Source organism: Ornithodoros turicata, chromosome 3 (assembly GCF_037126465.1).
Source record: "Ornithodoros turicata isolate Travis chromosome 3, ASM3712646v1, whole genome shotgun sequence".
NCBI classification, from domain to species: Eukaryota; Metazoa; Arthropoda; class Arachnida; order Ixodida; family Argasidae; genus Ornithodoros; species Ornithodoros turicata.
Genome location: NC_088203.1, coordinates 76,168,374 through 76,191,745, shown reverse-complemented (window position 1 = coordinate 76,191,745; position 23,372 = coordinate 76,168,374). Strand labels below are relative to the sequence as shown.

Below are 23,372 nucleotides of genomic sequence, written 5' to 3'. Positions count from 1 at the left end.
GATACGCTGGCGCCAGAGATGCGCGTCGGTTTATGGACGAAGTGGGTGAACAAAGAGATTTACGCAATAAATTACTCGTGCGTTTGTCACCAAGCTTGTCCTAGGCACATTGGCCAACTTTGTGACAACGCTCGTTTTGCCTATCGCGATTTAACATTGTGGCAACGTTGGCTGGCCGAAGTGTCGTTGGCCAGTTGGCATTCGACATTTTGCCAACCGTCGGCCATTGTTTGCTTGAGACTGCGGTGATGTGGAAGATCTAGAGCGCTCATCCTTCTCCATTGCCCGCACTACCAACAATTCCTATTTATATTTAATAGATCTTCATATCCCCGCCTTTCAGAATCACACTTTCAGTATCTCTAAACCAGTTGGACTCTCGCCCTCTCAGCATGTCAAAATGGCTTTGTCCAGCATGGCCAAATGCTTCCCAGTAACGCTCTGGACACCGTAGAACTTCGGTCCTCACGTTGAGGCGACTCATTATTTCGCCATTATTTCATTATTTGTAATACTCATTATTTCACCACATTACCGGCAGCAATCGGGTTGAGTATTGCCCCTGGCGATGAAATTCCCCAATCATCATCATTAAAATAAAGTTGTTGTTTGTTTGTGAACACTTTTCCAGCGTTCTTTCCGACGTCACTGCAAGGCCACGAAGAGCTGGATGCTGAAACCCGAGCAGTGACCTTATCAAGGCAGTATGGAGGTCAACCATGAATGCAAAAGAAGATGCCAAAAGCGCAGGATGTTAACGCGTGCGTTCAACTTGCTGTCGAGGTTGAGCACGTCAGGTCCACTTGCACGAACATTGAGGACATTCCTGAGCGGTGTCCTCAGGAGCTTTGGTTGTGCATCGGGCACGCGCTACAGTCCTCAATGCTGATCGCGCGCAAAGCACTGTCGAAGTTACTGAGGACGGCACTGAGGAATTTTCTCAACGTGCAGTCCCAGGTCTCCAGGAGCGATCTAATATGATCCTAAGCAAGACAGGGCCGGCCATATAGACCTTATCGAGTGCCCAAGTTCTCGGTCGGCTGCAGTGACACGCGTGGGTCTGTCTTAATTAAAAAAAAACAAAAAAAATCATTTTTTCCTTCTCTGTTCGCCCCCTGACGCAAAGGAAACAGTGGCCGGTAGCTATAGCTGCACAACATACCCGTTTACCTCCACATGAAAGCAGGGCAGCAGTTTTCGAGTGAACGGAAGGAACAGTCTTGTCTAAAGAAACTATGACACCACGTCGAAGGATCTCTGCATTCGAGGTAGCAGCACTGGATGCTATTTTCCTGGTCACAAGAGGCGTAATCCGCATAATTTATATACGTACTAATGCTGACACCCGGAAGAAGCAGTTGATCTTTTCCCGTGGTCAACGAAAGCAACAACAAACCGTTGCAACTGATTGTAATTTTATTTTCTGAATAAATATTTAGCACGCTCATGGGAATGTACAAACATCATACTCTTCATTGAAGACTGTGCCAAGAGGACAGTCAAAACTAATAGCATCGAAGCCTCCTGTCGCGTTTAGAACACAGCGGTAAAACTTGGTCTTGTCTTTTGGATTTGCGTAAAAGCCTTCACCAGGACATTTCCATTCCGTCGAACTAGACGGAGCTTTTGTTGTAGTCGTGGTACTAGTTATTTGACTTTTGGATGTCGTTGTTGTAGTTTTCGAAACCTGGGTCGATGAAACTGATGAGGGCTTGCTGGTGACGATGGGTTTGACGGTGACCTCTCCGCCCGCAAGGGCACCATGGATGGCAGTCAGCAGAGGATTTTTGGTGCCGTGGCACTTTCCGTTGAAGTCGTCGGTTTCGATAGACCAAGTCATGACGCCTCCTAAACCAAGAGTCTGTGCAAAGTTCACCTGTACAGAAACGGAAAGTGACGTGATTATACCGTTTTGTCATGTTTTCTTAGACAATGCACACTTTGAAGCGTCTGGAGTACAAGGGGAATTGTGGAAGGAAGTACTCATTATTATCTTCAAAGTTATGAATAAAGAAAGTTGAATTGTTTCTCGAGGGCAATACCTTAGCTTTGAGACTGCCAACGTCGTCGTATCCAATCCACAGTTTATCTTTAACAGCAACTGGAGCGACGACATTTGGATCCCTCGTAATTTTCCATCCCCCAGCTCCAAGCATCGTGCAGATCTGCGGGAAGTAGACGATATAGTGAACACTGGGCATTGAAATCCTCACTTATTATACCTCGTTATATCCAAGAGAGCCTGGTTGTTGAGTAATAGGTCCAGCGGGTCCAGGACCAGTTGTTGGAGCTCCAAATCCATCGTTTGCCGGATCAGCCAACACAAATGTCCTGCCGTACAGCGGTAGTCCTAAGGTCAGCTTCCTAGGGTCAGCACCCTTAGCGATCCAGTACTTTACGCTACTCTCCTGAAAACACGCACGATCTTCGTCACCCACAGCAAATTAGCGGTGAACACAACAACTACAACAACATAGATGGATGGATGAGGATGATGTGATGTGGGATGTTTCCCTGCGGTGAAATAACTATCGTGTGATCTTGGAATTACCACGTTCAGCATTTCTTCTGTTTCGGGCGCGTTTTGTCTGGCTTTCAAAGGAGAGTTGTGACCCGTGTATGGGTTCCAGGAGCCAAAGAAGTCGTAGGTCATGAGGTTTATGAAGTGGAGGTACCTGGATGAAAGGGGTCGCAAAGTAAGCAGTCTGTCGTAGAACGCACAAACAAACAGAACGTCCGCTGCTTATTCGTTGCTTTAATTTATTTGAGATGTTTAACATACACCTGCTGAACAAAGAAAGCCAAAGATTTTCAATTCGAGGTTTTCATCTTTTCGCGCCTTTGCTCTCCTCCCAAAGTTCTACATGCACACCCACCACCAATCTTATTTGTTGTATGATGTAATCGGGCTCACTGGAGTCCTCAGATGCTGTCGGACATATGTCGGCCCAGTTCCCTTAGAAGTCGGCCCGGGACGCACATTCCCCCAGTCGTGACGTTGCCCACCTCTGTGAGGCCGACAACGGCGAGCTCTTTCATTAGCACCACCACCACCACCAGTCGCTAATTCGAGAGAAGCCTCCCTTTTAAATGTTATCTGTCAACTGCTAATATTTGAGACTGTTGCTCGTGGAGCAGGCTCTCCGTAGACATTCTTTCAGTTGACACATTTCAATGTAATTCGTGAACCAAACCTTCACACGTGTGCTTCGAAGAGCTCAACTTCGACGGCAACAAAATCAAAATGGGAACAGATTCCTGCAAATATTAATTGGTTCCCTTACTTGGAAAGGCCAGGGACGTCGTATGCCGTGTCAATGGTTGCTTGCCCTGCGGACACTGCAGCTGTGAGCATGCGACTCTTGCTATCCAGCGCTCCTCGAAGTTCCTGCAAGACATTGGTTTTTGCAAACTTAGCCAGGGGTTTTGCTTTTATGAGGGAGGAGATATGTTTATGAGCTTTGGTAATGAGCTTATGGCGTAATGGTGTGACTACGTTGGGAAGCCACTCTAACTTGAGTTGAACAAGATGGATAAACTTCGGACAAACGTGTTGATAGCATCGCGTTTATCTACACGCACTGTGGACCAATTTGCGCGTCATGGCTCTTATATTGGTACCCCATACCGGACAGTGACCGTTACCGTAGGACAGTTGCCATGACAGTCACCAGAGTTAGTGAAGGGACGAACAGCCTTCGCGAAGCGACTACATGGTGTCTCATTGTTAATAAAGGAAACTTGATGTCTCGTGCGTTGTGCCATAGATCCCATGTCGCTGCTCAACACAACCTATGCTGGGCGGTTGACTCAGAACCGTGCTTGAAGGCGCATAATTATATTTCAGTTTTGTCCGATCTGGATTAATGCGTGAGTGAATAGGATGAAGAGGGTAATGTTTAAAATTCGCGAAAGGTCTTGGCTTTGATGGTTGGCAGTTCAGTGCTGTTTTTATGTATCGTTCCACGTCTCCTCCTTTGTCTCTCTGTTAGACACAGCACCGAAGGTTTTATCGATTTTTTTATAATTAATAGTGAATAGGATGCCGACAATTTTTGTATTTTTTATTATTTTCGTTCTTTTCTCACTCTCTCTCTGACACAGAAGCGGACGAATTTTCTGAAGAAAGTTGCACTTGTTTTTACGTCCACTTCATTTTTTTTCTTTTTTAGAAACTCATCGTGTTATTTACAGTGAGATAAACTCAAAGACAGATGTCAGCTCGTCGACAGCGATACACAGAGTAAAGTGTAACCTACTGACAGCAGGAGCGCGAAGTTCGCCTTGTCCTGTGTCGCACCGCCTCTGTTAGCTGGATATTCCCAGTCGACGTCCAAACCGTCGAAGCCGTGCTTCTCAAGAAAAAGGACTACACTGTCGACAAATTTCTTCCGGCCCTCCGGAGTGGACGCCATGCTGGAGTACTTGAGAGAGCCTTCGTTCCAGCCTCCAATAGCGATAAGCGTCTTCAGCTTCGGATTTACTGTCTTTAGGTCGTTGAGTTTGCTGTACATTCCTGAAAAAAAAGCGCCTTGTGTAGAACAGTACAGTGCCTTACGCATTAGAAGCTTCTTTACCCAACTGAGAGCGTACTTGTAACCAGAGTCGTTCCGACCTCCTTCTGCCTGTGGCAGCATAAACATGAAACCTCCCCCCCCCCTCCCTCCCAAACTCTACAGTGAAGATTCTCACGGCTTTTGCTTTATATTGCTCAACCTGATAATATACTATGGGTTCTCGGGACACGCCATCTGGCGCCCCTTTAGGGGAAAGTGCCCAGGGCTATTGTCCCCTCCTCCAGCGCCCCCGCCCCTGAACGTTCTCAAAACGTTGCGCACTCAAAACGCACACGCAGTTGCGTGTGCACGCACAGCACGCACGCATATAACAGCACGCACAGTTATGCTTGGTTCACACTGTTGCATTTTCATGCGTTACGGATGCGGCGCGACACGGTTGTCATGACAACGAAGCACGACACTCCGAAAAGCACACGCACCGCAAGAGTTGAGCTCGACCGAAGTCCATGCGGTACGGGCTACCTGCGGAGATGCAGCTGACCAATGAGCGAACGCGCTCCGCGCAAGCGCATCACTGCTGTGCTGTCGCGTGCTTTTCCAACATGGCTGCCTCCGGTGAAAGCACGTTAGCAAAAGAAGAAGCTCTAATCTCAGAGATCGAGAAATACCCGTGGCTCTACGACCCACGCCGAGCCGAGTACAGAGATTCATTCAGAGATTCAAAGTTTCGCCGACCACATCACGTTGCCCGTTCATGGCTGCCTGTGGAATGGAGCCGTGGTGGAGTGGAGACGGGATTGGTCAACCACAAGCGTTTGACGTATCAAGAACGCATATGTCTGAACAGCGTGTCGTACGACAGCCGCCTCCGCACTGGATGCGCACCGTAACCGCAACGGAGAGAAGTTGTAGTGTGAACCACGCATTACACGCAGTTGCGTGTGCGTGTAACTGTGCGTGCTTTTATATGCAAATTACGTAAATCAAGTTATTGATGTCGCCGTACATCTGTCTCCAAGCTAGCACTCAAACCTTGCCTCTCCGCAGTCTCGACCCGTTGACATACAAGTTGAGTAGCAGTCTCAGCAGCGGTTCTCGTGCGAGCAGCGAGCGCATGCTCAATGCACTGTCAAGGCTATTGAGATTGAGTCTGAGACTCCTACCCAACTTTTATGCAAATGGAGATGTGTGCTTGAAAATAATGGTGCTTACCTAGTCCCGAGTCGTCTGTCAGGTCCAGATAAGCATCGGAAGCCGCTATGACACCGTTGTCCAGCTTGGCGAATGAATACACGATATGGGTGCACATGTTGGGGTCGATCTGCTCCACCGAGAACTTTCCGTCGCCACTTCGATAGTAGGACCACGAACCCCAGTAGCAGAAGAACACTGGACATAGTACCTTATTTTATATATTTATTTTCTTTAGTCAATACTGCTGACTGTCCGTTGTCAGTCGCAGCAGGAATGGGGTAACAGTCGGCACAGTGTGCACAAACGAAAGCATGGAGCAGCTATAATCCTATAAAAGACCCTATACTAAGGCCACATCTCACAACAGTGCTAACATATAACATTGTATACAGTGTAGAAAAGGATTACGTAGCAACTAGGATACGCAGTAATCCCGCGTACAACACTCAAACAGACATTTGAAGGTCAGACAAAATGTGTTTCAGCGTTAGAGCATTGGTAACACTTTGAGGCAATGCATTTAACTCAATCATAGTACGAGGAAAAAAGGAGCATTTAAATACATTTGTCCGACACAGTTGAATGTTTATTGTACGACTATGACGCGAAGGAACCGTCCTATTTTTATTGTAAGGGATGTACTTGGAGTTATCAATTCGAAGTTTGATATGCATCCCAAAGAGCTACATTGAAGGCTGCTCTAGACCGCTTGGACAATAGAACCTTCGATACAGTCAAGGTGCTGGGTGTATTGGAACGCAAGAAGAGAGATGCGGCGTTACTAGCACTTGACAACTTCATAGTGAGCGGTGATATGGAATCGGTATTTTAGGACCGCATTCTAGGCATGTGTAGTATATGTATGTGTGTGCAGGGGCGTCGGAAGTCCTTCACGGCAAGGGGAGGGGCGAGCCAAAGCCGGAAGCTGTGGCGCATTGCGAACTGACTTCATTGTGATTAAGGACCTGATTTTATTAGCGACCTGATTTCATTGGGTCTTCGAAGGGGGCCAGTACTGCTGCACTAGAAAGGTTCTGTCGAGTATTCTGGCCATGGCTCAGCCACAAGAGTCATCAAAAGTACCAGCGAACTGCTTAAAGACTCCTCGCCGCAGGATAAGAACTTCCTTTTCTAGCCACGAATATTTTCCTACGTTGATCAAAAACATGGCGACGTCCTTTGCTGGAGCGTATTCCTGTACCCTAAGCAATCACGTAAGGGTAATTGGGGGGATAGTACATCTATTCGGGTGAATTTCAACTTCTACTTCTTATACATGGCTTGCACGTGACGTCACACCATACACTCTAAAAACAGTACTTCACCACATAACACGCTATGAGGGCGACGCTCTGAGGGCGACCGCCCCCTCCCCTGCCCCCACTTTCCAACGCTCCTGTATATGCGTGTGACTGTTTGTTCTCCCGTCTACCTTTCACATTCTTTTACGATGTGTAACAACAACTAACGCGCCGAATCGGTCGGTCTACTAGGGTTCCCAATCGGCCCTTGGAACCCCTAAGAAGTAAGGGGTCGTCGCTGCGTGTGCCCAGAGCCTATACAACGTTTTTCGCAATCCGCTGTGACAACTCTTTATCTTTTTGACGTCCCAAAATGCTTCGTTGCCCTTATTCTAAGAGATCTTTAACGTGCGGACATTCTTCTTCCTTTTTATTTCCTCTCTGCTGACGTATTTGCACATAAAATACACGATGTCTGACAACAAAGTTCGAAAAGTCGCCGCTGCCTGTTCATGGTGGCAGCTTGACCAGCGGGCCAGGTCAAGAGACATCAGATTTCTGGTTAAGCGTGGAAGAATTGCACCGAGATTGTGAGAATGTTAGTGCAAGTGTACGTGTGTAACGTACGTCAGAGATTTTTTATTTCTTATTTTCTTTTTTCTTTTTCCTGAGGAATATTGATCTCGTCTCCCCATATACTTACCCACTTTCCGGATATTATATTTTGCCTTCTACTTTCTTAAGGACCGACGAAGGTTTGAAAGCAACTCGCCTTAAAGACTTTGGTGACACGAGGAATAACACGACGCCAACTCTGAAGGCAGTTCCACAAAAACACTGCCAAAACCGCTTCGAAGCGTTGGCGAGCAGCTGACATTAGTGGCATAGTTCCCAAGGGGCATGGAAGTGACATACTTCGAAGGGGACCACAGTGACCACCATCAATAAGGTACGTAGCAATTTTCCAATCCGAATCCCGTGACGAGTTAGCGACCTTCATTGTCAGGCCTCTTCGTTTGGCTGACAATGAATCCACACACTGTGTTGCATGTGCTGACAACAACGACAACACAACACAGAACGGTGCGCGGTGCTGACAAAGAATTGTTGGCAAATTCGGAATTTTCTAGTAAACAAACAGCTGGAAAACAAAAATTCTAAAATATATACAAGAACGACGGTAAAAATAGCGAGTGATTCATGCATCGGCTTCGAATTCCTGTTGAAAACACTAATAAACAAAAAGATAACTTTGGAATTACGCCACTCCTAAGCGCAATAGGTAGTCCATCACCAAAGAAATCTAGTGGTCCTACACATCATAATGAATATAACTTACCACTGGCCGTGACGTATTGGGAAGCCAGAAAGAAGGATAAGACGATTAGGACTGGCTTCATGATGAGGATCTGCTGAATGTTAAGAAAATTGCCGAAGTTATATTTCAACGAAGACTGCCTTTGACACGCTGGGAGCTTTGTGGAGCCTGTTTGCTCCGCAGAGGTTTACACGATAACTGACGCAGGTGCTCTGACGGCAGAGGAGTTTATCCGAAGATATGACCCTTTATCACGTTATTGTGGGAGGTACCTCATTTTGCGTGGGTTGCAGACGACACTCCACTCCACTTCACTGGACACGGGTTTTTTTCTAAGAAATGATAGGCTCCCCCACTGTGCTGTATAGCCAGCAGTCTCCTCAATATCCACAAGCTTTGTTATATATTCACCTTGTATATTGTCGTGGTCGTATTATGAGATTTTCACTTGGATGCCCACGTCTTTCATGTTACTGTGTTTGTTTGCATAGTGAAGACATAAAGGAGCAAGGAAGTGACATTTAACGTGGCTCTAATGTCGTGTTTCTTTAGGAGCCATCGTGCACGATATTTTTGCTGTGCGGTATATTGTTACTGCGCAGTTAGTCTTACAAAAACGCCATGAGAAAGCAGTCGTCGGCCCGGCCTCCTTGCATGACGTCAGCAGACCCTGCGTTGGGAGAAGCCGTGTGCTCTCATTGACCACGGAAAATTCGTCTCCTACTGCTACTACTACAGCGCGTCGGCAGCGCCGGTCTACGTCACGAATCACCTGATCGACCGGGGCCGACGGGACAACGAACGTCACGAAGTGACGTTGACTTCCCTCACTCACTTACACCAGCATTGAAAGAGTGGAGTGTTTCTAGAGGGTGTGCAGGTCAGAGGCCTCTTTTTCTACATGTCAGATGCGCTTTGTCGTTCCTTCGCAAGAACTCATGTTGTTTGTTGCACAACACGCCAAAACCCAAAAACGAAATAAATATTTATGAAGGGGCACTTTACTGAGCCTCTAAGACTTCTGGTGTTCAAGCTCTCCTGATATAAATACCGAAAGTAAATTTAGATTTAGCGTTTCAAAGACGATTATTTTAAACGATCACCTAATAATATGCATTGTCACAGTAGGGCTAGTGTTGACGTAAGCAGATTGCCGTTGTCGACCTCACTGTACACTGTTAAAACAAATGGTGGTGGTGGTGATGGTGAAAGAGCTTGCCGTTGTCGGCCTCACGTATGTGGGCAACGTCACGACTGACGCCCTGGGGAAGTGTGCGTCCTGGGCCGACTTCTAGGGGAACTGTGGCGACATATGTCTGAAAGCGTCTGTTAAAACAGAACTTCACCACATAGCACGCTCCTAGCCAACCATCATTCCGAATGATATCATTCTGTGCATTGATTTGGTGAAAATGGGAGGAGGCGCCTATCTGGGACAGATTATCTTGTCCCAGATAGGCGCCTCCCCCCTGTTTTGAACAAATCATGACACAGAATGATATCATTCGGTATGATGGTTGGCTAGGAGCGTGCTATGTGGCGAAGTTCTGTTTTAACAGTGTACTTGTTAACACGTTACGACAGTTCGTCTCTGCCCAGGGGAGAGGGTAAGGTTTGGAGGAACCACGTGACGAAGCGTCTGTCCAATCACAAGGCAGCGATAAGGAAGAAGGTATTCATAGACCGGCATGGGTTGACAGAAGAAACAACGTGCGTCGTCCCCTTACTTGTCGAAGGGACCAATGAGGTCGCTCCACGGGCAATGGGGGAGAGAGGGAAACGATGACATTTGAGTGACGAAATGGGCGAGGAAATTTTCTCCTCTTAGGCAGCGCGGTTCCGGCATCCCTGAACTAGACCACAACTTTATTTTGATAATGATGATTACGATGATGATTGGCGAAACATGAAGAAGTGAATCTCCTTATTTTCTGTCCGTTATCGAGGTTATTAACGTCCTCATCGACATTTCGCCTATGAACTACTTGGTGGTCTAACTTTCATTACAAATGGGAAAAGCGTTATTCTGTCTCTTACACACTCTTGCAGACGAACATTAATCCCGAAACCGCCAATACCCGCACACTCACACACACCTCACTTTTATTGCTATCATACTGTACCATCGAAATTTTTGTCACACTTGTTCTGTATAGTAGATTCTACTCTGTATATTCTATATTGTATATATTATAGAGCTGAGCGCGCGTGCGGGTATACCCGCAGTTACCCGCACATCGTCACGATTTGCGGGTAGGAATTCGCGATCGCTGCGGGAGCGGGTAAAATGCGGGTGTACCCGCAATGCGACTGCGGGTAATGCGGGTATACCCGCAGTACCCTCACTCCAAGGCCAACTAAGTGATCCCTCTCGGTCACACGCGAGCTCAGCAGTGCCCAATGTTGTTGGCCATAGATCCATGTGCCAGACTGCAGCAGGCAAGTGCTGGCGGGCGAGTTCGATTATTAATGCAGACATATACGGCTCTCTGTTGAATTGCAGTTTTATTGGCATACGATTGAAGCCGTCCGAGACACGTGGCCAACACTCAGAATTTCCATTGTTTTAAAATAGAAACAGCGGTAAAGTGGGCGAGGAACACTTCCCCCTGCGGGTCCCAATGCGGGTATGCGGGTATACATACAGAACTGCTGGTACGGGTGCCGGTCGCCCAGATAAAATTCTTGCGGTTGCGGGTCACACACGCGCGGGTACTGTGCGGGTGCGGGTCCAAGTTTGCTTACCCGTACTCACCTATACTCGTGCTTAGAAATTGCGTCTTTAATATATATGCTATGTATTGGTCTCGGCTGTGGTTTATCATTTGCTATTGCGTTGCGGTTGTTATTGTACCTGTGTGTATTGCGAGCTATCTGCTGTATTGAGGCAGGACCGTTGTCAAGCTGCCTTCCTACAGCTTTTGTCTGTGCCCCCCCCCCCACACACACACAACCATTCAGTAAAAGAAATTGATGCTGTGAAAGAACTTGACCTATTGTCGCAGTTTGTGTATCCCACATGAATTACAAACACCTCTTTATCTCGAATTCGAACACCACTTGAGCGACAGCCGTTTTCGCGTACTGCTACCAAACACGACCACCAACGAGCTTCTCTATGGAAATGCTACGCTCGGCGAAATGGTTTATCTGAGAACCTGCTTGGGATTGCAGTTCGCGCCATGGTTCGCCTGCTGGTCCTCTCCGTCTTTCTTGTGTTGGGTGAGTAAACATTTTGTTAGAATTTTTGCCTCTACGTGTCTGCCACCCTAAGGTCAACGCAGGGGAATCACAATGCATTGTTACAAACTAATCGCTAAGCGTATCTATCACGAGGGTGCACCGATATCCCGTTATCTTGGTGATAACAGGTTCGCACCGCATAGCCGTTTGTTTACTGCTTTGTTGGAGACGCGAGGTAGCGTGAGATTTAGGAGGAACTTATACGGGGGGGGGGGGGGAGGGAAACGTGTCATTTTTTTACTATTGAACCAGCCGAAACGAGCCAGCGATGGAGCTCGACCCTCTTAGACTTCACTAAAAAAATATATTGAAATAATAAATAAATAAAGAATAAAAAATAAATAAACGCAAACATTTATTAATTCGCTTGGGTGATGTATGTAGGATATAAGCGTGCTTTTTTTTTTCGAGGTTTTGTTCTTTTTTAACATTGGGGTCACCGCGAACACTGCAAAATATGAAAAAGCGGCTATACCATTCGATAGCGAATCGGTTGACGCTCTAATGATACTGCAATCAAGGGAATGTGAGCGTCGGCTCATGAGCAATGAAAGTCCGAAATCCTGCATTTCTTGCTGAAAGTGCTATGTTCGGGAATTTTTTGTAGCCCTCACCCCCCTTTGTTTTAACGCATGTTTTGCGCTTACTGTCTTGCACCCATAGTTTTTGTCCGCCAAATTTGAAGGATATTATGAAACCAGAAGCGCAGTGAAGGCGGCCAAAGTTAAGGAAAAAATTCGAGGCAACATTCGCCGCCGCAGCTTTCCCCCTCTCAATATCGGGAACAGTTCATTGGCTGGAGCTCGCAATTCTTGTATTTCGCATCATTCGGGATGCAACAGATTTTTTTTTTTTCGCTGGAATTAAAAATTGTCAATTTCCCACCCTTGTCCATTTAAAATGGAATTAATCATCTGTTTCATTCGATTTCGAAACTAAGGTGTCATTTTATTCCTCGTTGGGTGGGGGGAGGGGGGGTTATAAGTTTAATGAACAGAAAGTGGCGTCCACGCAGGGAGAGGTCAGCCAGACCTTTGTCGGCTTGCTACGTCCTGGTGGAGCAAAAAAAAAAAAAAAAAAGAAGCGGCCCGCTTCGTCGCAGTGGAAGCGAGCGCCCAAGGCCGCGGGTCTCAGGTTACAGCTTAACCCTCAGCTGGGTGTCCTGTACACTCTTAAAAATGAACGTCACTACATAGCACGCTCCTAGCCAACCATCATCCCGAGTGACATTGTTCCCTTCCTTGATTTGTTGAAAACGGGAGGCGTCCGGCTTTTTGTGACACTTATGCAGAAATGTTAATTGTGACAAAAAGGCGTACGCTCCCGTTTTCAACAAATCATGTCAGAGAACGATGTCATTCGGGATGATGGTTGGCTTGGAGCGTGCTATGTGGTGAAGTTCATTTTTAAGAGTGTAGGTATCGCAGGAGAGCCCTTGTAACGGCTCCCTGCTGTTGGCGTGCGACGGGGCCGAGAAGCACGGCCAGTGAGAGCGAACCGTATCCCAGGCGTTGGAGGCGATCGGCGAGGACGGCGCCTGCTGCAGAGTACTCCGAGCAGGTTAATAGGAGGTGTTCGACGTCTGCTACTGCGCCACAGGTAGCGCAGCTAGCTGAGTGACGCTTTCCGACCCTGCACAAGTATTGCGGTGTATATGCGACGTTGAGTCGGAGCCGATGGAGCAGCGCTTCTTCAGCGCGGACGAGCTGCTGGGATGGGGTGAATTGCATTGCCTGGACAATGGACTGGATATATGCATTGGCGCGTACAGCGTCTTTGGCAGAGCGGCGCATTTCGGAGGCGCACCACTGGCGGATCTTAGGCAGGCGGACGATGTGAGCGGTATACTAGCTAGCGGGCCGCCGTCTTGATGGGCACGCCTCGCGGCGGCGTCTGCTCGGCGTTCCCACTGAGGCCTATGTGGCTGGGAACCCACTGTAGCCGCACACCGTGGCCAGAGGCGCAAACAGAGTCGCATACGGTGGTGATAGCCGTTTGGAGGTCGCTGATAATTTTGGTGGCGTGAGAATTCAGGATATCCAGGGCTGCCTTGCTGTCGGTGAGGATCGTCCACTCTGCAGGTGGGGAGGACGAGAAGTGCTGAAGGGCCATATTGATGGCGAATAGCTCTGCTTCCGTTGAGGACGTCTCGTTGGGGAGCTTGGACGCTTTCTCAAAATCTTCATGGGGCACATAGAAGGCTGCGGTTGCTCCACCAGGTATCACAGACCCATCAGTATAGATGGTCTGCCTTCCATGGTGCAGCAATGCTAGGTGTTCCAGGTCAACTTGATGTGCTACAGCCGCTGGTGTGTCGCTTTTTTTCCCGAGGCCATGGATGAATGTGCATAGGAGAGGTCGGTCGAGAGCCCACGTTGGGAGAGCATACGATACGGGGGATGTGGGAGGTGGAACAACACCCTTCAGACGGCGCACTGCACTACCAAAGGCAGACGCGGGGCTGTCGTGGTCGATGGTCCTGAGGTAGTGGAAAGGGTGCCGAGTTATTAGACGCGTGTAAATGCGGAAGGTCTCTTTATCTCGCAGGGTGGTAACAAGGGGTGTCCTTGCCTCTGCAAGTACCGAATGAGTTTCCGTGGTCTTGGGTAAGCCCAGGCATGCGCGAAGGTTGCGAGACTGGATGCTCAGGAGTTCCCGCTCGTGAGTCGTACGCAGGCCATGCAGCACTGGGATGCTGTGCCGCAGGAAGCCGAGCACGAGGGAGCTGTGAATTTGACGAAGGTCGCGACAGGTGGGCCCCAAGACGCTCCGGAGATGCGCCGTAGGACGTTCACTGACCTGCTCGTCTTGATGGAGCGGTTCTTTATGTGCTTAGACAACGAGAGCTGTCTGTCAATGATCACGCCAAGGTACTTGCAGTGCGTCACAAACTGAAGCGGGGCTTCGGCAACATGGAGAGGGTAGCTGGTGAAGGGCCGCCGAGTAAATGCCATGGCGACTGTCTTGCTGGGGGACACACGGAGTGTGTCCCCTACATTTACACAGCAACATTTATCTCCACGGGCTAAGCGGGCGGCGGAAGTAGAGGCACGTTTATTCTGACGCCCCGTCATAGCGCACGATGTTTATGTTCCCACCACAGTGGCATAGGCGAAAAAGGAGGAAGCGTGGCCTTTCTGTGTCACCTAATTGGTCACCAGTATCGTTCTCGGCAGCTCTCGCCGACGTCGTGAAATAAGTTCAGCATGGCAATTTTTCTGGCTCGACGTCTCTCCCCTCCCAACGCCAGAAATACACGTCTGTTTCCGCGGCCCGTTCACGACGTCCCGTCGCGAATCGCCAAATGAGAATTGGCACATAGAGTTATAACTCTATGGGCTAATTCTCATTTGGCGGCGCCTTTCTTCCTCTGAGCGCCGCTGAGCGCCTCCCTCTCACTCCTGGGTTAGGGAGTGACGTCACATCGCCGGAGCTTCTGCAGCCGCGGAAGCAGCGCTCATCTTTAAAATTCGTTTATTTAATGTCTAAGCACTTTTCGGACGAAAAAAATTGTCGGGTAGATTGTCGGCTGATGCCGACATATGTATAGCGGTATCGGTTTCATAGATGGGTTTCCAGGTGCGACCGTCCCTAAGTGAGAAAAAAAAAATCGTCACTTTACTCAACTGCAGCTTACTCGATAGTTGAGGTCGTCTCGTAACTAATATATATATATATATATGTGTATGTATCTTGAAGAGACCCCAAGAACATTTTGAAAGTCTCATCATTTCCTCCCATAACGAATTTCGCCTTCTCCAAAGTCTACAGAGTATCAGTGAAAGGTAACAGACACGGGAACGGTATCATACAGTAAATATAGCAGGTAATGGTAACAGAAACGGATACCGCACACTCACAGTACCTCAAACAGAAACGGAGACGAAAATAATTGACGGTAATAATTCGGGGTGGGGGGATATGTTTATTAAGAAAAAAGAAAGGAAAGGTCAGCCAGACGGAAGTCGGTTTGCTATTGCAAAAAAAATGGAAAATAGGGGAAGAAAAGAAAACGAAAAGAAAAGAAGAAAAGGAAAGGAGAAGAAAAAAGGAGAAAAGGGAAGAAAAGAAGAAAATGGGAAGACAAAGGAGAGAAGAAAAGGAATAGAAAAGAAAAGGAGAAGAAAAAGGAGAAAAGGGAAGGGGAAGACAAAGAAGAGAAGGAAAGAAAAGGAAAAGACAAAGGAAAGGAAAGAAAAGAAAAGGAGACGAAAAAGGAGAAAAGGAAAGACAAAGAAGAAAAGAAAAGAAAAAGACAAAGAAGAGAAGAAAAGGAAAAGAAAAGCAAAGGAAAGACACAAAACTAAAACTGAAAAGTCACACACACGGTCACACAATCACAAGGCATTGACAAGGTTCGAAGCGTGGAGAAAGCGGAGGAGCGCAGTGGTGACTGCATGGGTCGACTGACCAACGGGATCCAGTAAGGTAGCCAGTATCATAGTGCCGTAGCCAACCTGGGATAGGCGACGACAGACGGCGTCACGCTGCAGAAGGTGTTGCCGGCAGTTTAGGATGCAGTGGGGAATATCACCAACCACGCCACAGCTAGTGCAGAGGGGAGTGCTAGACTGACGCATTCTGAACAGTTGCGGCGGTGTGCGGGCGACGTTCAGACGAAGACGGTGCAGGAGCGATTCCTCGTGACGAGTGCAGCGGCACGTAATAAAGAAGTTCACTGCGGGGTCGATTGATTGCAGGTAACTGTTGTATGAGGCAGCCTCAGCTCTGAACACTTGGGCCCGAGCAGCACACCGGCGGCGTATAGACATACAACGCGCAGAAACAGTAAGGGTATAGTAGTAGTAGTAGTGTACCGTAGCATGAGTCACAACTTGTGCAGCACGTCGTGCAGTCGCATGTGCGCGTGAGTTACCAGATGAGCTCACATGACCGGGAATCCAGTGCAGAGAAAGAACGTGACCATTTGCACAGAGCCGATTATATGCCTGGATGATCATGCTGGGCAGGTCACGTATGATGGTGGGGTGGGAAGACAGCAAAAGGAGACGGGTCGCCCTGCTGTCAGTGAGGACAACCCAGGAGTTCTCAGGTGGCAGACCAGCAATGTACTCTAGGGCTGTGAAGATGGCATACAGTTCCGCCTCAGTAGAGGACACAGAATAGGGAAACGTGTAGGCTTGTTCGTGGTCCGTATCTGTGATGTAAAAGGCTGCCCCTGATGTACGTGTCACGCATCACAGATGCATCTGTGAAGATTTGACGACAGCAAGGGTAGGTGGAGTTGGTATGTGCCATGGAGAGCTGATGGGCTACTATACTGGAGGAGCTTCGTGTTTTCGAGGAAGGTCCGGGACGTTCAAGGGTCCACATCGCTGGCGCAAAGGAGGGAGTAGATGTAGTGGGCGGGAGATAATCCCTAATTAGGCGGGCAATGGCAGTACCGAAGGCAGAAGCAGGGCAGCTTTCTACAATCTGACAAAGGGGATGAGAAGGGTGGGTCAGACAGCGAGCGTATACGCGCAGGGTTGTTGAGTCCCGTAGAATAGGAATAGGGTGTTCTCTAGCTTCTGCGAGGACGGAGTAGGTCTCCGTTGTCCGAGGGACCCCCTAGGCAGACACGGAGGCTACGGGCTTGAAGGTTGAGAAGCTCTCGGTCTTGGGTGGGGCTGATTCCATGGAGGATAGGAAGGCTATACCGTAGAGTGCCCAAGAGAAGAGCCGTATGAACTCGGTGGAGGTCACGGCAGGAGGGGCCCGAGGACGCACCTGCGACACGCTTAAGAACGTTAACCAGGCTTCAAGCATTGGCAACAAGTGTCTTGAGGTGAGGAGACCATGTCAAGCCTCGGTCAACGGTAAAACCCAAGTAACGGCAGGTTCAGACAAATGTGATGGGCAATCCAGCAAGGGATAATGGGTACTTGTGAAATGACTTCATTGAAAAGGCCATGGCTACAGTCTTGGCAGGTGAGATCGTTAGGCCTCGCTCGGCGAGATAATGACATATTGTGTCCAAGGAGCCTTGCAGACGACGTTGGATCGCATCACGACGAAGGGCAGATGTCGAAATACAAATGCCGTCCGCATAGAGTGTAACGTGAGTGTGTTTTGGCAGCTGTGCTGAAAGGGAGGCCATGACGAGATTAAACAATAGGGGGCTGAGTACGCTACACTGTGGGGCACCTCGTTGGACGTGATGCGAAGCAGTATCCCCATCCGTAGTGCGTACAAAGAGGGAACGGTCTGTGAGGAAGTCTCTCAGCCATGGCGGGAAGAGAACTCCTACGTTGGCATCTTGGAGTGCTCGCAAAATTGCCTTATGTTGCACACTGTCATACGCCTTCTTAACGTCTAGGAAAACAGTGGCGGACAGGAAGCCACCCGCACGAGCTTGTTCCACTTCACTGACGAGGGCAAGGGCACTATCAAGTGACGACCGGCCTGGGCGAAACCCCCATCATTGTGGCCGAAAAAAAAAACGATACTTTCTAGGTACCAGCTGAGCCTGTTGAAGACCATTCGTTCCAGGGTCTTCCCAACACAGCTGGTAAGGGCTATCGGGCGGAAGTAGTCCAGGTAGTGAGGAGATTGGCCGGGTTTGTGCAGGGGAACTACCATTGCGGCTTTCCATTCCAATAATTCGGGGACCTCAGGACCTGAATTATTAAAATCGTTCACTTAGATACATTTATGAAATAAAGCTGAATGAGGCAAACTAAAATTACTTGAAGGACTAAAACTAAAATAAACTAGAGAGAGAGACCAATCCAGAATTTCTCGAATCCGAATCCGAATCCAAGGAAAGTTCTGCGAATCCACGAATCACGAATCTTTCGAATCCTTTCAGTAAACAGAGTTTAAAAAGCCAGGGAAAAAACTCTTCTAATGAAAAGCGTTTTGAAGCAGAATTTGATATATTTCTTTAATAAAAAACAAATATCGGGAGAAGACATACCCACCCAGTCAGCACAAATTGTTGCAGTGACATTCCACCAATATTGCCACGCAATATTGATGTTATGTTGCTATAATGACTTCTTTCGTTATACTGCAACGATGTTATTGAAACAACATTGCAAAAACGTGACATTGCAATGCTGATGTGACATTGCTACAGACCGGCTTCGTTATTTTGCAACAATATTACAGGAACAGCATTGCAAAAAATGTGATATTGCAATGTTGATGCAACATTTCCAATGACCAGTTATTTTACAGTGTAGCAACGTTACAAAAGCAACACCGGAGGAGCACTACAGCCTTGGTGATACATGTGCAAGTGAGCACAGTATGCTTACATATTTAGTAATCGTCCTGCTCCTGGACAGACTTCAGGGGAATGGTGCCGTCATTCACCTGGAAAGCCTACAGGGAAGTCCTGAGAAAACCGCAGACAGCACAGTGAGGATTCCAACCCAGTCTTATGCCACACGAGGGCTCAAGGACTGTGGTCGTGATATCGAGGGTCAGCGCGCATTCACATGTGCGTAAGAATGGATTGTAATTAATTACAAGTTCTCGGTCAGATTGATTTTATTTGAGATTATGTTGTCCTCGTCTCGATCTTTTTGTCCACAGTCACCTCCCATAGTGCGTCCGCAGTGTCGTCCCATGTCTCTCACAATCTGAATTGATTCTCCCCATAATGGTCACGCTAACTGTAATGCTCCCTCACAGCAGCACGTGAAACATTGCCTGAGCAACATAATCGTAATGTTCATAAAATGCATCGTCTGAAACTGCTGCGCCAACATTGAACAAGAGGCAGTGTGGTAAAATTCAATTTGTGCATGAAACGTTGCCGCAACATTTATTTATTTATTTCATTTATTTACACGTACTGCAGTCTCAATGGAGACTATTGCAGGAGTGCCTGAAAGAACTGGTTAGAAGGTAGCTCGCGAGCAGAACCTTCAAGAGCATTCCAATCGTCAACACCATCTCGGAAAAAAGCTAATCAATCAACTCTATAGCAAAATGGAAGGATATTTAACACATGCGCACTTCTTATAGAGTGAAGACCAGCAAAGGTGAGATAATGATCATTCTTCTTACGTTCTGATTTACAATAGCGTGAAATATCCTCATACGAATCTCACGGAATCTAGTCTCGAGCGCACTTAGAGAAAGCCCCGGAAGCGCTGCACTGGGTGAGAACATGGGATGATACCTAGATAAAGTAAAGCGCACGGCCTTCTTCTCAAGAGATTCCAGTTTTATAATGTCATCTACGATAGGGTCCCCACACTTCATATGCGTATTCTAGAACGTAGGGGACGAATAATTGTCTTATATGCAAGCAATTTAGTTTCTGTGTTTGCGGACTTCAGTGATCTTCTCAGATATCCAAGTTTCTTCGTTGCCTTAGAACAAACAACATCTATGTGCTCAGACCAAGAAAGCTTAGCATTCAAGGTAACCCCTAAGTATTTGTAGTAGTGTACTCTGCGTATCGATACCCCATCGATTTTGTACTCATATAACAATGGCGACCTGCGACAAGTGAAACTCATAGTTGCGCATTTACTGAAATTAGTGGACATGCCCCATTGATCACACCACCTTACAATTTTATTAAGACATTCTTGAAGCAGGATCTGATCGCTGCAAGAATTAACCGTTGTATAAACGACGCAGTCATCAGCGTATAATCTCATCTTTGCTGGTACCCCTTTTACAATATCGTTGATGAATAAAGAAAAAACAGCATTTGAACACGTCGTCAACAACAAACTGATAAATGACGGGTGAACGTCACGGGAAGTTCCGAAGATTTCATTCATTGTTAATTGGTGGGAATTACAGATAGAACAAGATCGCGCAAACATTGTTGTTGTGTTACTGGAACACTCGGAGCAAGTGCTGCTGGTCATGTCACGTCGAAACTGGGAGGTACCCGGGGTTCGAATCCTGGTGCCGGCTGTGCTGTCTCGGGTTTTTCCTGGGTTTTCCTCAGACGCTTTCAAACACATGTCGGCACAGTTCCCTTAGAAGTCGGCCCAGGACGCACATTCCCCCAGGGCGTAAGTCGTGACGTTGCCCACCTCTGTGAGGCCGACAACGGCGAGCCCTTTTATCACTACCACCACCACCACCATCGGAGCACGTGCCTCGACAATGTTGCATGCAACACGTGTAACATTGCAGCAATATGTTTGATTGCTGCAATGTTTCAGGCGTTGCCTATAGGTAACATATCTACTACATATTGCAACTGCGACGTTTCCCCAGTGTACCATGTACAACCAGTGATGGCCACTAACTACTTCTACAGTAGTTTAACTATAACTACTAACTACTTTGTGATTGAGTAGTTTAACTAGTAGTTCAACTACTTTTCTGGGAAGTAGTTAGGAAGTAGGAAGTACACTCTTAAAAATGAACTTCACCGCATAGCACGCTCCTACCCAACCACCTCGAATGATATCGTTATCGTTATGATATCGTTATTTTTGTGACATGCCGTTCATAATTGTCACAAAAAAGGCGTACGCCTCCCGTTTTCAACAAATCAGGGCAGATAACGATATCATTCGAGATGATGGTTGGCTAGGAGCGTGCTATGTGGTGAAGTTCATTTTTAAGAGTGTACTTTTTTAACTACTGCAATGTAGTTTAACTACATCTATAACTACTTAACGTTGTGCACCAACACCAATCCCTTGTAGTGTTCTTGGACACCTAAATATGAATCACAAACAACGATAAACTTTGGCTCAAGCCATTGCTGCGATCGTCAAATACAAAGCTTGCGGCGGGATTCTTTCTGTGCCTACGCGATAAACTAAGTTGCATAATTATTTCACAGCAAATGAGGCTTCACTGGCAAGCATTAAAAGTGAAGATTTAGTACACATGCACGACACAATCGCTCTGCACCTCCGTTCTCATCAAACAAGTAGCTCAAGGTAAAAGTCGGAACCACAATCGTGCCGTAAAGCTTGCGGCACAATCGGAAGTATAGTTGGCGCTTTCAATAACCTAACTACTGTAATTAACTACTTAAGATAGTAGTTTAACTAGTAGTTGCCACTACATTTCTGCAAGTAGTTGATAACTACTTTTTAACTACAATCAGGTGGTTTAACTAGTAGTTTAACTACATGTAGTTAACTACTGGCCATCACTGTGTACAACATTGCTCTCGCAAGAGAATCACACTGTTAGCTCTATATGCATCCTTTGAAATACAGCAGACACATTGATGTAATGATAGTGCTGGAACGCAAAGGTTAGGTCGCTGATGCACTGTTTTGTGAGGAGTGGTATTGCAACATTGCATTAAAATTGATTGCCAAACATCACATTAGCTATGTAACTGCGACATTTCTCCAGTGTACCATACGTACATTGCTTCGGAAACACAATCACGCTGTTAGCTCTGCGCATCTTTTGAAATGCGGCAAAAACATTGAAATAAAGCTATTGCACAAACGTTGAATTTACGTTGCTGATTAAGCGTTTTGGAAGAAATGCAATTGCAACATAGCATTGACATTGATTGCGCAATTGTATCAACAATGTAAACGCCACATTACCTGAGGGTAACATGTTCAACATTGCTTCAACGCTTCAACATCATCGCAATGTTAGCTTTAGGCGATCTTTGAGACATAGCGTGAACACTGAAACAAGTATATTGCTACAGCGATGGATGTGGACATGAAACATTGCTTGGTAACAACAACATAACAAGGTAACATTTATGCGACACATTTGCAACATCTTGTGCTGTCTGGGCATATACTTCTTCCTAAGTGTAACTTATTAACATGTTGTTCATCGACTACAGAAAATACATGAACTCGGGAGTCTGAATTCCCTCCATAAAACTAAGAAACAATCAAAACCGTGTTACTTTTAAACTTCTCATATCAGTTTTTGTGGTTTATATGTTGTGGTTTTGGCGCGCCCAGGGGGCCGCCGGCCAAGCAGGCTTGGAGGCACCGGTTTTAAAAAGAAACTAACAAACGGTGGATTCGAAAGATTCGATTCGCTGTTTTGGGCAATGGGATTTGGATTCCCAAATCTCGAATCGATTCGCGGATTTGGTTGGCACATACCTAAAATAAACCATCAAACTGGAGCGCATACGTAAATAGTATATAGTATACAGAAAGAAGCATAGTTTTCATAACGCTTATGGTGACTTGCAAGTTACCTTCATCATTTCCTTATGTGTGTGTACAAACGTGAGTAACCCTCGTGAAAACCATATATTAGCTATTCAAAGAAACCACTGGAATAAATACTGAACAAAGAACCGCTTGAATTCAAAGAAACCACTAGAATCTGAGATAACTGAGAGGAGGGCGACTAGCTGGTGAAGATTCATAGTGCAAACATTGAGCTTGAACGTTCGTCTTTTACATGTCCTTAAGTTCAAAGTTCTTTTTGCACTAGAATCTCGCTCGAATAAATATTGTCTTTCGTGTGCACGTATCCCAAGATCCCTTTGTATCCCCACGTATCCCTTCCTCACGGTCTCATACTAAGCTTATATCAGAAAAGAAAACAACAAACAGGGGGGCGGGGTGGACAGTACCCAATAGCGTAAAGGAAACAAAAACAACAATGATGGTAACAGAAACTGAAATAGAAGCAAATATGGGCCAGTAACGGAGGATTCTGTGCCACTACATCCAACGCGCCGTTACGTCCATCGTGCACTTACATTCAAAAAGGAGTCGTTACATCCACCCTGCTGTTACATACAAACGACCGTTACATCCAACAAGACTTTACGTCCATTTCTGGACGATACATCCATAAGTCAGTACATACAGCGAACCGTTACATCCAACGGAAAACCATACACAACGAGCTGTTACGTCGATTGCGCCATTAGATCCACAGACGTAGGAAAGTGTGGGACAGTGGTTCCAATGCCAG

At 46.9% G+C, this 23,372-nt stretch overlaps 2 protein-coding genes across 7 annotated transcripts in view; one reads left to right on the top strand and one right to left on the bottom strand.

The window, feature by feature from the left end:
- The window catches only part of LOC135388639 (uncharacterized), a 64,455-nt gene that overhangs the window by 7,765 nt on the left and 33,318 nt on the right, over positions 1 to 23,372 (top strand). For 2 of the 6 annotated variants that reach the window (XM_064618308.1, XM_064618304.1), the window contains 3 exons: positions 7,700 to 7,904; positions 8,826 to 9,153; positions 11,448 to 11,495. In XM_064618308.1, the coding sequence (XP_064474378.1) occupies positions 11,456 to 11,495 (40 nt within the window). In that variant the 5' untranslated portion in view covers positions 7,700 to 7,904; positions 8,826 to 9,153; positions 11,448 to 11,455. Of the gene's footprint in view, positions 1 to 7,699; positions 7,905 to 8,825; positions 9,154 to 11,447; positions 11,496 to 19,475; positions 19,511 to 23,372 lie in introns of those variants that run through there. The other 4 variants (XM_064618305.1, XM_064618306.1, XM_064618307.1 and 1 more) reach the window with 4 other exon arrangements.
- On the bottom strand, positions 1,399 to 8,493 carry LOC135388644 (chitinase-3-like protein 2). Its single transcript, XM_064618320.1, has 8 exons — positions 8,295 to 8,493; positions 5,733 to 5,909; positions 4,260 to 4,516; positions 3,285 to 3,388; positions 2,552 to 2,675; positions 2,223 to 2,408; positions 2,043 to 2,165; positions 1,399 to 1,876 (listed from the first exon to the last, which is right to left on the bottom strand). Exons 1-8 carry the CDS (start codon positions 8,353 to 8,355, stop codon positions 1,445 to 1,447), a joined length of 1,464 nt encoding a protein of 487 aa, XP_064474390.1. The 5' UTR covers positions 8,356 to 8,493; the 3' UTR covers positions 1,399 to 1,444.